Consider the following 13,371-nt stretch of genomic DNA (forward strand, 5'->3'; position numbering starts at 1 on the left):
ATATATAGACGCTATATCCTTTTAACATATATATGAGGGGTGGCTGAGGCTCATATCATAGCCGCCGGTCATTTCTTTTAAAATATATATATAGCTAGTTGAAAAAAAAAATGAAAAATAAAAACAAATAAAATACACCAACAAGACACGAAGTGAGCTAACCACCTAAAGAAAAGAACTTTGAAGGTCCGCATCAAAAGCATCTAACATATAGTTTAGTATATTTTGGACAGTGACAAATACTTTTTTAACATTTTCTTCTCCTCTAAACGTTTTTTTATTCACCAACACTTATGTACTAGAAAAGCTATCATCAAAACGAACAGACAGAGAGTTTGGATCATTATTATCTACAATAACAAGATGACTGCGAGAAGAAAACAATTATGGTGGTTCAAGATAAAAATCTTATGCGTAGGTTCAGAGGCAATCACAACCATACTTGCATCCATAGAAGGCTATGATTTCAAACTTGAATTTAAAGTTGATTCAAGATTTTGTGCGCAGAATGGATCACAAGTAGCCAGACTTATCACAATTGCATTAGAAAGAAAGTCGTTATAAGATAAATTCTCCCCACAGCCCCAATTGCTAAGAGGTTTTCACAGATCTAGATGTTGCCCAAAAGCATCCTAAGAAGTTGTACCAAAAAAAAAGGTGACTCTTGGCCCAAAAAAAAAAACAAAAAAGCATCGTTGTACCATCATGAGGCCTAGATCTAGTGACTTGTATATTGTGATTGATTTTTCATGTGCAACTAAAATTTTTTCAAATCTGCACAATCTTATTTTTCATATTAGAATGAGAATCTCAATCAGGAAGTAACTTTCATTTGATCTCATACTATTTTGATGGCAATTAATTTATTGTTTGGAGTGAGAAAGGAATGTTCTTAGTTTTGCATCAAAACAGATAAACGTTGCCTAATACAAGAGTCAATGAAGTGTAAACTTTAATCTTTGGTCTCCTTAATTTCTACATTTTATCCTAGGTTTATATTAGTGAAATCTAGAATCTTAAGATGTTACCTAAGTGCAACATGCCAATAAGGGAAGCAGCATGGCAAGAGTTAAGGATGGCCACAAACAGACAATGCCCACCTAAATATTGCATTCAATGATTGTTTCAGTAACTGAGTTTTAATCATTTTAAGCCCAGTTCATCCAGTAATCTGAAACTCATCAATATGACAGACTAAATGAAAATATGAGCTACCAATATGAACCACAAAACTTGCTTCCAGCATGCCTTTATAAGTTAGCATGACTTTTAAAACAATTTTAGCAATCAAGCCAGTTCAAGCCCATAATCAACTTACTAAAACAACATAAAAAGGATGATTATGAAGTGTGATTAAAAAGAAAATAAAGATCTAAGACTAGCAGACTCTTTTAAGCAGACAAACATATCAAGCATAACAAAGGACATACTCCCATTTCCATCAGGGACTCCGCTATCACTAGCCTGTGTGTTGCTTGAAGTTGGGGCATCAGTATCCATGGCGGCAGAAGTAGCTTCAGGATGATTAAATATCCAATCTGTAGCCTTCTCAATGTTCCCACCCTGCCAAAAAGTAAACAAGATACTTTATAACATACCTACATGTTAAGATATTTCTCAGAACCAAGCAGGAACAAATTTTAAGGCAATTCACAATATCATAACACATGAAGCATGGGTTTACATGAATAATAACATATTTCACCAAAAAATGGTAGATGAATTAATTACATACCGAGGCCTTCAATGCTTTTCGAGCAACAACTTCCTCAAATCCAAATGAAATCAGCGTTTCGACACTTGCTTCATCAATAATTAAACCGGTATCTCGAGGCCCGTAATGAATAGGATCATCAATATCTACAGAAAGAGAAAGAGGTTTTCATATAAGCTTATCATATAAGCTTAAAAAAAAAAAAACTTCTCATATAAGCCAGTTATGATGCTTCAGAAACTGAAACTTATTAAGTGTTTCTTCTGAGGCAGAATGTGGCATGATAAACAACTTTTCTGGTTCCCTATGGCCATCGCATCAACCTTTGGTAAAGTAACAGACTAATATGTTATTATTCTGAAGCCAAACCTGGATCATCCATGTGGGACAGTAACCAATTCATTGCTTCCTCAACCCCAACATTGAAAGTGTTAATAGCAGCTTTTTGACAATGGAGATAATTAAATCCCATAGCTACCAGCTGTGAAACAATATCCTCGTTGGGGACAATGTGTGTGCCTTTAGGCTCATCAATGACAGAAGCTGCAGAACATCAATGAAATTTCATAACAGTGACTACACACAAACACTACAATTTAACTTTCCAAAAAAACAGTCAAAACTTCTAACACTTATTTATGTCAGCCTACCTTTCTCTGGAAGTAATTGTTCTCCTAACTGAAAACCTTTGCTGCGCATATTGGTGATATCAATAACATCAGGAACGTCTATGTACACATCTAAAGAAAACATAAAACAGAAAAAAAAAAGATACAATAAGGTTGCAGTTGCAGTAAATATTTAAACAATTATACTATTAGCCCATTAGCCCAGCAAAACGAGCAGAATGAAGGAATATTACCCAGTTTCTTTGGAACCCATCCTTCCTCTAATACAAACTTGCGCATGTGCAGAACCAGGAAATCGGGGAAAGTTATAAAGCCAGCGGTTCTGCAGAATGATCCATCAACAATATGTACAATAAGTTAGCATCTGAAAAAAATAATCTCACCAATCTTTATTTGACTAAAACTAGATAAATTCTCAATCTTTGCAGTTTGAATTCAACAGATACCTAGAATTAGATTGGATTATGTACCAACCATATCTACAGTTCTAAGGACAAAGAATCAATTTTATGAAACATTAGAATTATCATCTTTGATTGAATAAATTTTATAATCCTAATTTTCAATTTTGTATGTACAAGTTGGATTTGTTATTCTATGAAGTGAACTGAAATTGTGACTATCTAATGTTATGGGAAATCTGCTCCTTGTAACGGCATGAGACGTAAATTTCTTAATTTTGTAAATGTTTTCTTTGATTCGATTTCCTTATCAAATTATGTTATTGGATTATCAGGCTCCTAATTTCATTCATGTTTATAACAACTGGGATCTACGTCTTCCGATTAGAATAGATTGCTTAATGATTTTGCATTACTCAAATTTCTGATTACTTGTTATTAATATTGCAGTAATTCTTAGTTTTTAACTCATATTTCTTTTTATTTTGGGAATGTTTATTTGGTTATTTTAAATGTATTGCAATTGCAGGCGTTTAAGTTTTTTAGTATTTGACTAAGTAAAGTAGATTCGAAGTAATATTTAGAAAAATTAGAAACTCCCCATTATCTATTTTTTTTATATATTCCAACTTTGCCATATTTGGTTGAATTCAAGATACAACATGCAGGGAAGCAAGAGAAAACCCCATCACAGCCCATCCACACTAGCGCCGACTCAACATCACAATGCCATCGTGACCTAGCCCCAAATGCCAGTAATCCTAAACTGGCCTCAACCACAGACCAGATAACAAAACCATTGGATTGATCGTGATCAAGTTGAAACCCATTGAGAGCCCATGCCCACCCCACAACATGAAGACCACCAGACCACATGCTCAACCCATCAAACCTATCATGACCTTGTTGAACCCCATTGCAACTTCATGCCCAACCCACACCGAGCCCAGGCCTTACGCTGATGCCATCGAACCCAATGCAACCTCGCTGAACACTATCACAACCACACATGCACCAATCAACACAAGCTCATGCCAACACCACTGAACTTGCCAACCCCGACCAATAACAACATCGACCCCTCAACATTTTCCATCGTTGTAAACCCTTATAATGCGTTCCGAGTAAAAAAAAAAAGTAATAATAATAAAACACTTAAATTCACTAAATATTTCAAATGCATTTATCGTACTTTACATTCGATTTAAAATACACCAGCAATTTTGCATATAAATAACCCCTTAAAGAAATTATTGGTTTGCGATTTGTGAATTATAAGTTTATTCACTTGATCTATATATATCGTATAATTCTAATTGCATTAGGAGCCACAAACTCAGAATCATCCCAACAACTTTTATTAGGCTGAATAAATTTATCAAAGGACGGGGCCATAAAGTTTGAAGAAAGACAAAAAAAAGTTGCATGTATAACACGTAATGTCTAATCATGATAAGAAAAACCATGCTCCGTACAGTATTATCACTGAAAGAATAAAAACATGTTGGAGTAGACTCTCACTATGAATTTATACTCACTTGATTGCTGTTGTCTTTTCATTAAGTGCGGTGCTATAGAAATCATGCACCTCCTCTGGGTCTGAAAAACATTTAAGGCATGCTTCTAAAGGGATTCTTGGCCGTATAATTTCATGATTAATTCTGTGGGCGTGGAATGATTTTAGTGACATTCTGGTGAACAACAGGAAAAATGGGGCAATTCTAAAAAAATTAGGAAAGTGACAAGAGGAGAGCATAGCTTACGGTTGCTTTTCGTCCACAGACTTATCTGCCCTATTTGCTTCCAGTTGCTCTGTAATATTATAGTAATGCATAAGGAAACTAGCCATGTAACACGTGCTCTAAGTTTGAGCATGTGAGTACCTTTATTAGTTGCTTCAGCGAGCGGGATATTCAAAGAAAGGATAAAGTCAGCCCTTTTATTATAAGCAACTTTTCCCTTCAATAAAAAATTTAAAACTTCTTGAGGGATTTAATTCAGGTTTTCCAGTATGGGCCTGCTCAACTTGGTCAAGAAGATGCAAAAAGAATTCCAAAGCATCCTGAAAGTAAACATGACATCAATTATTATGGTTAAAATGCTTGATGTGAACATCATAACAATGTACACTGCCATCATGTATTGCTGCAAAGGTAATAATAAGACTAAAATCCATGATGGCATAATGCCACAACGTAAATGAGTTGTGCAGACACAAGCTTTGAGTTTTATGCTTTTAGAAATAACCTAACAAATCAGGCATGCCATAGTAATTTACTTCCAAAAGAAGAACAGCAAAACTATAAAAATTATTGAGTTCATTGTTTTTTTCTCCCCCACTCCTATTGCCGATTTTTACCCTTCCTCCTTGATCCTTAACCTCTATACAAACAGCACTCGTTCTTCTCATTGTAATAAGTAAAATCATTCTGTCTCCTATATTTTGTGCAATTTATTCCTTCACCAAGCATGCATAAGACAAACAAGGATACGAGTTAAATATACTTCTTAATCACCATTTAACCATTATAGACCCATGCACACAAACCACCACTATGATCATGATTAAGGCTTAACATCCATGGAAAAAAAAATTAATCTCGTGTAAAATTTAAAACCAATGTCCTGGAAAAAAGAACTGTAATCACTGGAAAAGCAAATTTGAAAAAACCCTAGACCCCAAGCCAGAAAGTAACAAAACCGTCTAAGCACTACCCTGCTGGGCAGGACTCTTGTGGGGTGTGGTAAAGGCAGTTAAGCAATTATAGAGAAGAAAAACAAAACAGCAAAAACAAGAGTTAATATCACTTATGTCTGCCAGTATTAATGGGGGCAAATTTTGAAATGTCCTCAAGTATCAAAGTTAGTAAGAGAAAAAACATTTTGCTCTCTTAAATACTAATGTTTGCCAATTTTGAATACAGCTACACAAGATTATAAAAAATATTTTTAAGTTCTTCATAAGTTCTCAAGTAAATAGAGCGGATAATTAATTAATTCACATAAAAAATCACATAAAATCAAAAAAAAAATAAACATATACTAATGAAATGTTGGAATTTAAGTGTATACCTGTTGTCTCATGCTTGAAAATTCAGGATGGCTAGCTGCAATAATTGTTTTAAACATACGGGGAGGAATACCTTCCTGCTTCTACAAAAAAAATAAAAATAATAAAAATAATAAACTAAAGATGAAATGAAAGGGACAAATAGCTATAGTTAAATAAAATGCCTTGAAATCTCTTCTTAGAACTACATAAAAACGGAAAATAAGAAGGTTGTACTCTTATCTTCTCGTTATTGTCATTTTATTTGGATTATTTTCTTTATTTGTGTCAAGATGGGGATGGGGGCACACTACAACCCTGAACTTTCAAAGCAAGTACAGCAATAAAAAGTATATAGCCAAAATGTTAACCCGTTGAGTGCAACATTCTACAATTGCAAAGCATTCTGTCACTGAATGATCTACTGGTTTCCATTTACATTAATCCAGTTCCAGTTAGTAAGTGATGGAAATCTATAAGTTCATAAACATTGAAATGCAAGATGTGAGCAGTGGAACAAGAATACTGACATCATGAGTTTAGATATTTTCTAGCTATCTTATTTTTCAACTTTTTTAGTTATTGATTGACATAGCATGTCTAAGTTGATGGCTCCTATGAGAACGCTATGTATTCTCAGATGTTTGGATTCCATGGTTGGTTTTACTGCCTAGACTGCAAGCAAATAGTTGTAGCACTCATCACATTCTTTGTTTCAATGCATCCACTGCTTAGAATTGCCTAGCCACTAATCTGGAAGTGTACAGTTGGTAACATGTGTTGTCCAATTTTCCCTTCCTGATTTTGCATTGTAGCTGAGGATTGGCAACTACTGATTTGCGATTGCCTATGTTGTAGACTATAGTCACTTGCAGGTCCTAGATTGCCGATGGATTAGTTTTGTTTTTAAATGTGCAAAACGTGTATGTGTTTTCATTGTATGTTTTGTTGTTGTATTGTGTGGGATTGGGATCATCCTACTGTTGGGATCACAGATGTTAGGATTCCTTCATTCAACTGCCCTACCTTTCATTTCCTTTATTGGAGGCTAAACAATGTCGTCGAACTGAAAACTTGCTGGTTGGGACTGAGAATCTAAGATTTATGAAATTGAAATTACAATTTTTAGCCAAATATACAAGAATTGAAAAACGACTAATTTTGGGTCTTTTTGAATAACAAATAGAACAGCTAAAGCATGTATAACTTCATCAATTACCATACTAAAATTAATATTTCCCCTCAAACTTGTGTTGGCTCAAAGCAAATGTTTCGAGTGTAGTGGAAATCTCAACCTTGTACCAGCATGAAGCTTGGATCTTCTAATTGGTAACCATTATCATTATATTTTCTTTATCTAAATACTCTATAATTAATTTAACATGTGTTTAAAATTTAGTCGAGTTTGTCGAATTCTTATTATTCTTTTTGTAGGGTGAATGTTAAATTTTTTGTGGTTTCATTCATTCTCAGGTGTAAAAGATAGATGAGCCTCTACAATATGATTCAATTAATAATCATTGTTTGTATGAAAGCATTCTTTAAGCCCTTTTGTTTCAAAGATGAATTCAAACTTAGTTTGTTGATGAGTAACTTATTAAAATTTCTGAGACCATAATTCGAAGGTATGTGAAAAGTTTAAAATTGATAGCTTAGGAAAAGCTACCCCTTCTCTCAAGCCTACTCCTTGTGAGTTTGATGCCTACCAAAAAGACATTTACGCGACCTCTTCTATAGTACTGTGAGCCCTGCTACAGTATCATGACGCGCAAAAAGCTGCTTTCTCACATAGATCAAACCGGTCAGGATTTTTTCTAGAGAGTGGAGTTCGTTGGTCCTCTTGGTTATTCCTAACTATTTTATTATTATATATTTTCTTTCATGGGAGTTTAGGGTGAGATTTTGCATGAATTTGTTTGAGATTGCAGTCTGCATCTCGATTTTCCCACTGAGGGCTATATCTGAAGGTTTGAATAGTGCTCCAGTTGTATATCTCTCCTGAGGTGGTGACTACCTTATCCCCCTCCGCATCTTCCCCGCGACGCTCCCAGCTGCGCTACATCATTGTAGTCGCCCGTGAAATAGCACTCGTTTGATATTTCCACTACATTTTTTCAATTCCAGCCCCTCTTGCTCGCTACCACCGCCCCGGATAGCCGCCCCATGTTGTCCTGCAGTCCCCTGCTTCGTCTCCTTCTCTGTTGCCTCTTCTTCCATTCTTGCAACTGTCCTAGACAGAAATTTCTGTTGTTAATCCTGCAGACCAACCGTTCACCGCCTGCTTCTATCAATCCAACCTGCAGCCTTGTGGTCACAGCAACTTTCCCCTTGTTGGCATCAGCCGAAAAGCAGTGTCCTTTTCCTATTGTTCCAACATTTCCCACAGCATGCCACAGCTCCGCTTGCCACCCCACTTGTGTCCTTGTTATCCTAGTCTCCCCAACTGATGCTTCCATCCCTTTTTGTTGTGTTGCCGCTATTTCCCCGTAGTTTCGCACCTTCCGTGCATAATTGTCACCTTTCCAAGGCCCTAACGGCCACCACCACCACTCATGATCTACCCAACAACGTTTTGTGTGTCATGTTGTTGTTATTTCCCATTTTAGTATGTTTGGTTGTAACCACCTTGACTTTTTAATTAACAATATTTATTTTAAATATTGTCGTTTGGGTTAACTCCAATATCATTTGGTATTAGAGCTAGTCTAACCCTAATCTTATCATATAATTTTTAACATCCACCGATACCAATTCCTATCTCCACCCAAAATTATTCTTTCTCACCCTGCACCACCCCTACGCACATTCTTTCACCTACCACACCCAAAATCGAATCATATCGCCAAAGTGAAAATTGCAAAAACTTGACCAGAAGTTCATCGTGGAAGAGATGCAGCGGCAACTCTACTGAGTGCTAAAGAGGCTCGATGAAATTGAGAAAATGACCTATGGAGAGGTACCTATGAGCGTGGCAACGAGATCCGAATAGAAGAGAGAAAGAAACACTTGAATCCCTTTAGTAGGGATGAATCCAGTAGAAAGGAAGACAAGCCACAACGCTTTGGGACACGATATTAGAGGAGCTGGAGAGATGAAGTGCCTGTTAGAGATTTCAGAGATGAAGAACCTTTACTCCGAATATTTTGACTTCAAATATTTGAGAAGACTTACCAGAAATATATGAGAAGATGAGGTTTTGAAGCAAATGTGAATTTGACATGTATAGACGGTCACTTGGAACCGACTAGTTCATCAAGTGGCTTCAAACTGTGAAACTTTTTGTGAGTATCAGGACGTCCTACCAGACAGAAAGGTGAAATGAGTCCCCAGCAAATTAAATAAAAGTGCAATGTTTTTTGTGAAAATTTTGTTGAAGCACATATGCATAGTTTATTGAATGTTACATTTTTTATTGACTTCAGCTTAGAAGAATTAATGTCATAACGAGTGTATCATCATACTCACACTGAAAATAATCTTGCGCTAGTAAAAGCTTGGCCCGAGACCTCTATATGCATAGTTTGGCTTTACCATTCCCAAAAAATAGCAATTATGACCAAAGCCCTCTGAATGGATGATTTGTTCACAAATGACATCATTAAATTATGGCTACGACCGTAGCACGTATGTTTCTCAACAATTTTCTACTTTTTGAGTTGTGAATCATAAATAAATATTTGATGGTCACAAAATCCTCTATCAGCTAAGGCTGAGTTAGCTTTTTCCCTTTAGACAAATATGCATCCAATATCTACAAGGGTCTTCTAGATGACAACTTATGACTGCTAAAGAGAATCATTTCGTCGGGTCGGGTTGACTACATCTTTGACTAAGTAAATCAAGGATCACGACAAACCAAGACGACAAAACCTTGGGATTTTGATTGGGTTTGTTATCATTTCCCACCATATGTTTCAAGCTCAAAGTGATAAATCATATAATCTAAAACTTGATTACATTGTTATCACAAATCGAATATTCATTGTTTAATGACTAGTCTTTAAAAATGCTCTCTCATTATTGAGATGCTATCATAAAAATTTGACCCGGAATAAATACAAGGTTCTCTCAACGAGTTCTCCGGTGAATGAATTTTTGGAGCCCACAAACCTCCGGGTATTTTGAACCCAGCACCGGAAGAATCAACATTAGAACATGTTTCTACTTGAAGAAAAAGTTCTCTGTCAGTTGCAAATCTGAAATAATAAAATCCAACATTCAGAAAAGTAGCAACCACTAAAGTCTCATCCAAAGGACGCTAACAGTGTTTAAAGAAAACAAGGAAAAAAAAGACTTTCTAGTGCTTTTATACCAAAACTTTAGTAAATTAAAATCATAAATGGCATTTTAGGGTTATAAAAAATCTTTACAGAGAAAAACAAGCAACGTCACAGGCAAAGCAAGACATAACAACTTAAAGAATATTTATCTTGGTATTAGGCCTTTCGTTACTTCAGTTTCAAATCAAGCAAAAGGTCAAATGCAACATGACCACTTACAACGCTTGAACTGGCACTTTTGCAATTTCTCGAGTCCTCTACCTGCAAGACAAAATATATCATCTTCCTGCAGTAACTGTGAATCCTTAAGGCAACCAAAAAACATATTTTAAATACCTCTAGAGTTGGTATCGAATATTTTCCAGACAACAAACCATGAGCCAGCTTTGTCCTATTAAATGATCCGATCACATTAAACATAATCAATAGGAGAACAAAAGCAGAAATAGCAAAATACTACTAATTAATTACGTCACATAATTCTATGACAGCATCTCAATCAAATTCAACTACATTACATAGTTTAGAGAATGCCCGCAGACCTCATCCCTACAAGTTCTTATCACCAAAAGGAATATACAATAGGCAAGTTTTTGGCAATGTTTACTTCTCTGTCAAAGCCACTCAAGCAAGTTTCACGATACCAGAGAGCTAAAAAAAAATAGTTCATCAAAATTAAAATTATTGTAAAAACCAAAGAAAACAAATTCAAAAAGTTTCAGCAGATCAATTGGAAAAAGTAGCAGATAAATAATGATGAAGAATGTAATATATAGGTAATCAGAAACAACAACAACCTACAACTTAGCTAGGTTTGTAAAACTGATTCTAACAAATAACAAATAGAATTCTTAAACATCAACATTGTCATTGCCAGGTCTCAAGTCCCGGATGCGAAAAATGAAGGGTTACATTAAATAGTCGACAACCAGCATAAAATTTTGTTGAAAAGCTATGACATAAATCTTTCAAATTATTATGTCAATGCTAGGGGCGTCACCTGGAAGGGAAGCACTATATGGCCTGAATACAATAAAAAATGTGTAAGGGCCGCTGCGCTGGTATCAAAGTGTAATATTAAATAAGCAAGAATTTCCACATTATGGACAAATGCCAGCAAAGAAGTTAATCTATGAAACTAATATTAGAATAGGAATTTGGCATATAGGTATTCTCATAGGTAAATTAAATGAATTAGTAGATAATATGATTATATGAAAATAAATATCTTATGCATTCAAAAATAATCATGTCTTAATCAAACATATTTTGTTTCAAACAAAAAAATAAATAAATAGTAATAATTAAAAATAGTAAACCAAAATAAAAGTATTCTCAAACGCCTTTAAGCTATTAATTTCCATAGTTTTTTGTCCAACTCATTTAGTTTCTTGAATACTACAACAACAGCAACAACAAACCTGTAAGCTATTAATTTCCTTAGTTTTATCCCAAGAGCGTTTGAGATTACTTTTAATTTTATTTTTTATTTTTTATTTTTATTATTTATTTATTTATTTATTTGAGACAAAAATATTTAATATGTCTGATTAAGACATTGTTATTTTTTAAAACACATGCAAAACACAAATGTTGTTTTGAGAGTTTTGAAAAACATGTTAATATATTTTTAGAAACAAAAGAAAAAATGTTAAAAACACATCAAACAAAAATATTTTTTAAAAACAAAAACAAAAACAAAATTGAACCCGAACAAGTCCTGAAATTTAATTTAAATTGTAGTATTTAGGTAAGAGTTATAATAGAGATATTGTAGCTGTGATTACATATAATAGTTTAGAGCATAACAATATAAAAATTAATAAACACATCGATATAATTATAGTTTTACAAACCATTTTTTATATGAAGATTTTTAATGTTATAAGTATGTAAGCTTCCCAAATAGGTATAGATATATGGTCAAAAAAAATTGGAATGACCTAGAAGAATTGATCCAAAAATACATCTTGGAGAAAGAATTTTATAGGAGATTTAAACAGACATGGTGGTAGAAACAGAAGATTTTAGAAGAATTCATGGTTGTTATGATTTTAGAGTGACTAATGAAGAAAGTCAAGACATATTGGATTTTGTTTAAACTTATAATTTTGTTTTTGCTTATACTTTATTTAAAAAAGAGAAGAGCATATTATCACTTTTAAAATCTAATAATACAATAGATCTAATAAAATACAACTTAATAATTTTCTCTTGAGAAAATTAGATCGTCAAAATTGTAGAAATTATAAGGTCATTCCAAGTGAAGCTCTAAGTATATAACATCAATTATTAGTTTTGAATAATAAGAAGAAAAAATGAAAGATTATACAACAAAACATTGTTACAAAATTATATTTGGGCACTTAAAACATACAAATAAAAATATTTTTAGAAGTGAACATCAAAATATTAAAATTTGAGATGTTCCTGAAGAAGTTAGTACAATGTGGAATAAAAAAACGAGTACTATAAAACAACCTGTAAAAGATGTTTTTGAAGAATCGGAAGAAAAAATTCTTATAAATAGAAATAATTGGTGATGGAATAATAATATGCAAGAAAATATAAGACTTAAAAAAAATTGTTATAAAAATTGGTTCAGATGTAAAAGCTCGAAGAATTGAGAAAAATAAAAGGAGGCCCATAAGGAGTATAATAGAACAATTTATAGTGCAAAAAATTATGGTTTTATTAATCTTTAAAATAGATTAGATACTAAATTTAGTGAAATATTATACAAAAACTAAACATGCAGGAAGAAAAAAAAATATAATCCTCTCTCACTCATGATGCCGAAAATGAGGATGCTCTTCATTTAGTGCCAGATGATGCTGCATATGTTATTGAGGGCCCTCAAATCTTGGGGGGTTGCCAAGTTCAAGGTGAGCAACACATGGAAATTACCCCCATTGATGATCCCCTCAGTGATAAGTTGGGACAACCCTTGGATGGTGATTGACAATTTACAAAATCAGGAAGAAGAAAAAATGATTGAATGAACTTAGAAATTTAGAGGAGGATTCTTTAATCGTTTCGGGTGGAAGCCCTTATCATAGTTTAGTGTTAGACTCCCTCTCTAGAACCAGGGAGAGAGGAAAGCCCACTTATCATGATTAAGCTCTCTCGAGAACCATTTTATCCTTTTGAAGAAATTGACCAGCTGTTTTGGGGTATACTTGTATTTTTTTTGTGTTGTATTTTTGAGTCTTGTAGCACCCACTCACTAAAACCTTTATATCTTCTTCTCATCAATGAAATTTTAATTTTGGCGCAATATATATATATATATATATAT

General features: G+C 34.0%; 1 protein-coding gene across 1 annotated transcript in view; it reads right to left on the reverse strand.

Annotated features, from left to right (window-relative positions):
* LOC110021477 (ubiquitin carboxyl-terminal hydrolase 14) overlaps positions 1-13,371 on the reverse strand; it is a 61,048-nt gene that overhangs the window by 5,377 nt on the left and 42,300 nt on the right. The window contains 12 exon segments of the mRNA XM_020719983.1: positions 1,431-1,563; positions 1,736-1,860; positions 2,084-2,257; positions 2,365-2,454; positions 2,577-2,665; positions 4,283-4,405; positions 4,508-4,556; positions 4,628-4,704; positions 4,706-4,806; positions 5,817-5,897; positions 10,293-10,334; positions 10,410-10,464. Coding sequence (XP_020575642.1) covers positions 1,431-1,563; positions 1,736-1,860; positions 2,084-2,257; positions 2,365-2,454; positions 2,577-2,665; positions 4,283-4,405; positions 4,508-4,556; positions 4,628-4,704; positions 4,706-4,806; positions 5,817-5,897; positions 10,293-10,334; positions 10,410-10,464 — 1,139 coding nt within the window.

This window comes from Phalaenopsis equestris, unplaced genomic scaffold (assembly GCF_001263595.1).
Source record: "Phalaenopsis equestris unplaced genomic scaffold, ASM126359v1 Scaffold000134, whole genome shotgun sequence".
NCBI lineage: Eukaryota > Viridiplantae > Streptophyta > Magnoliopsida > Asparagales > Orchidaceae > Phalaenopsis > Phalaenopsis equestris.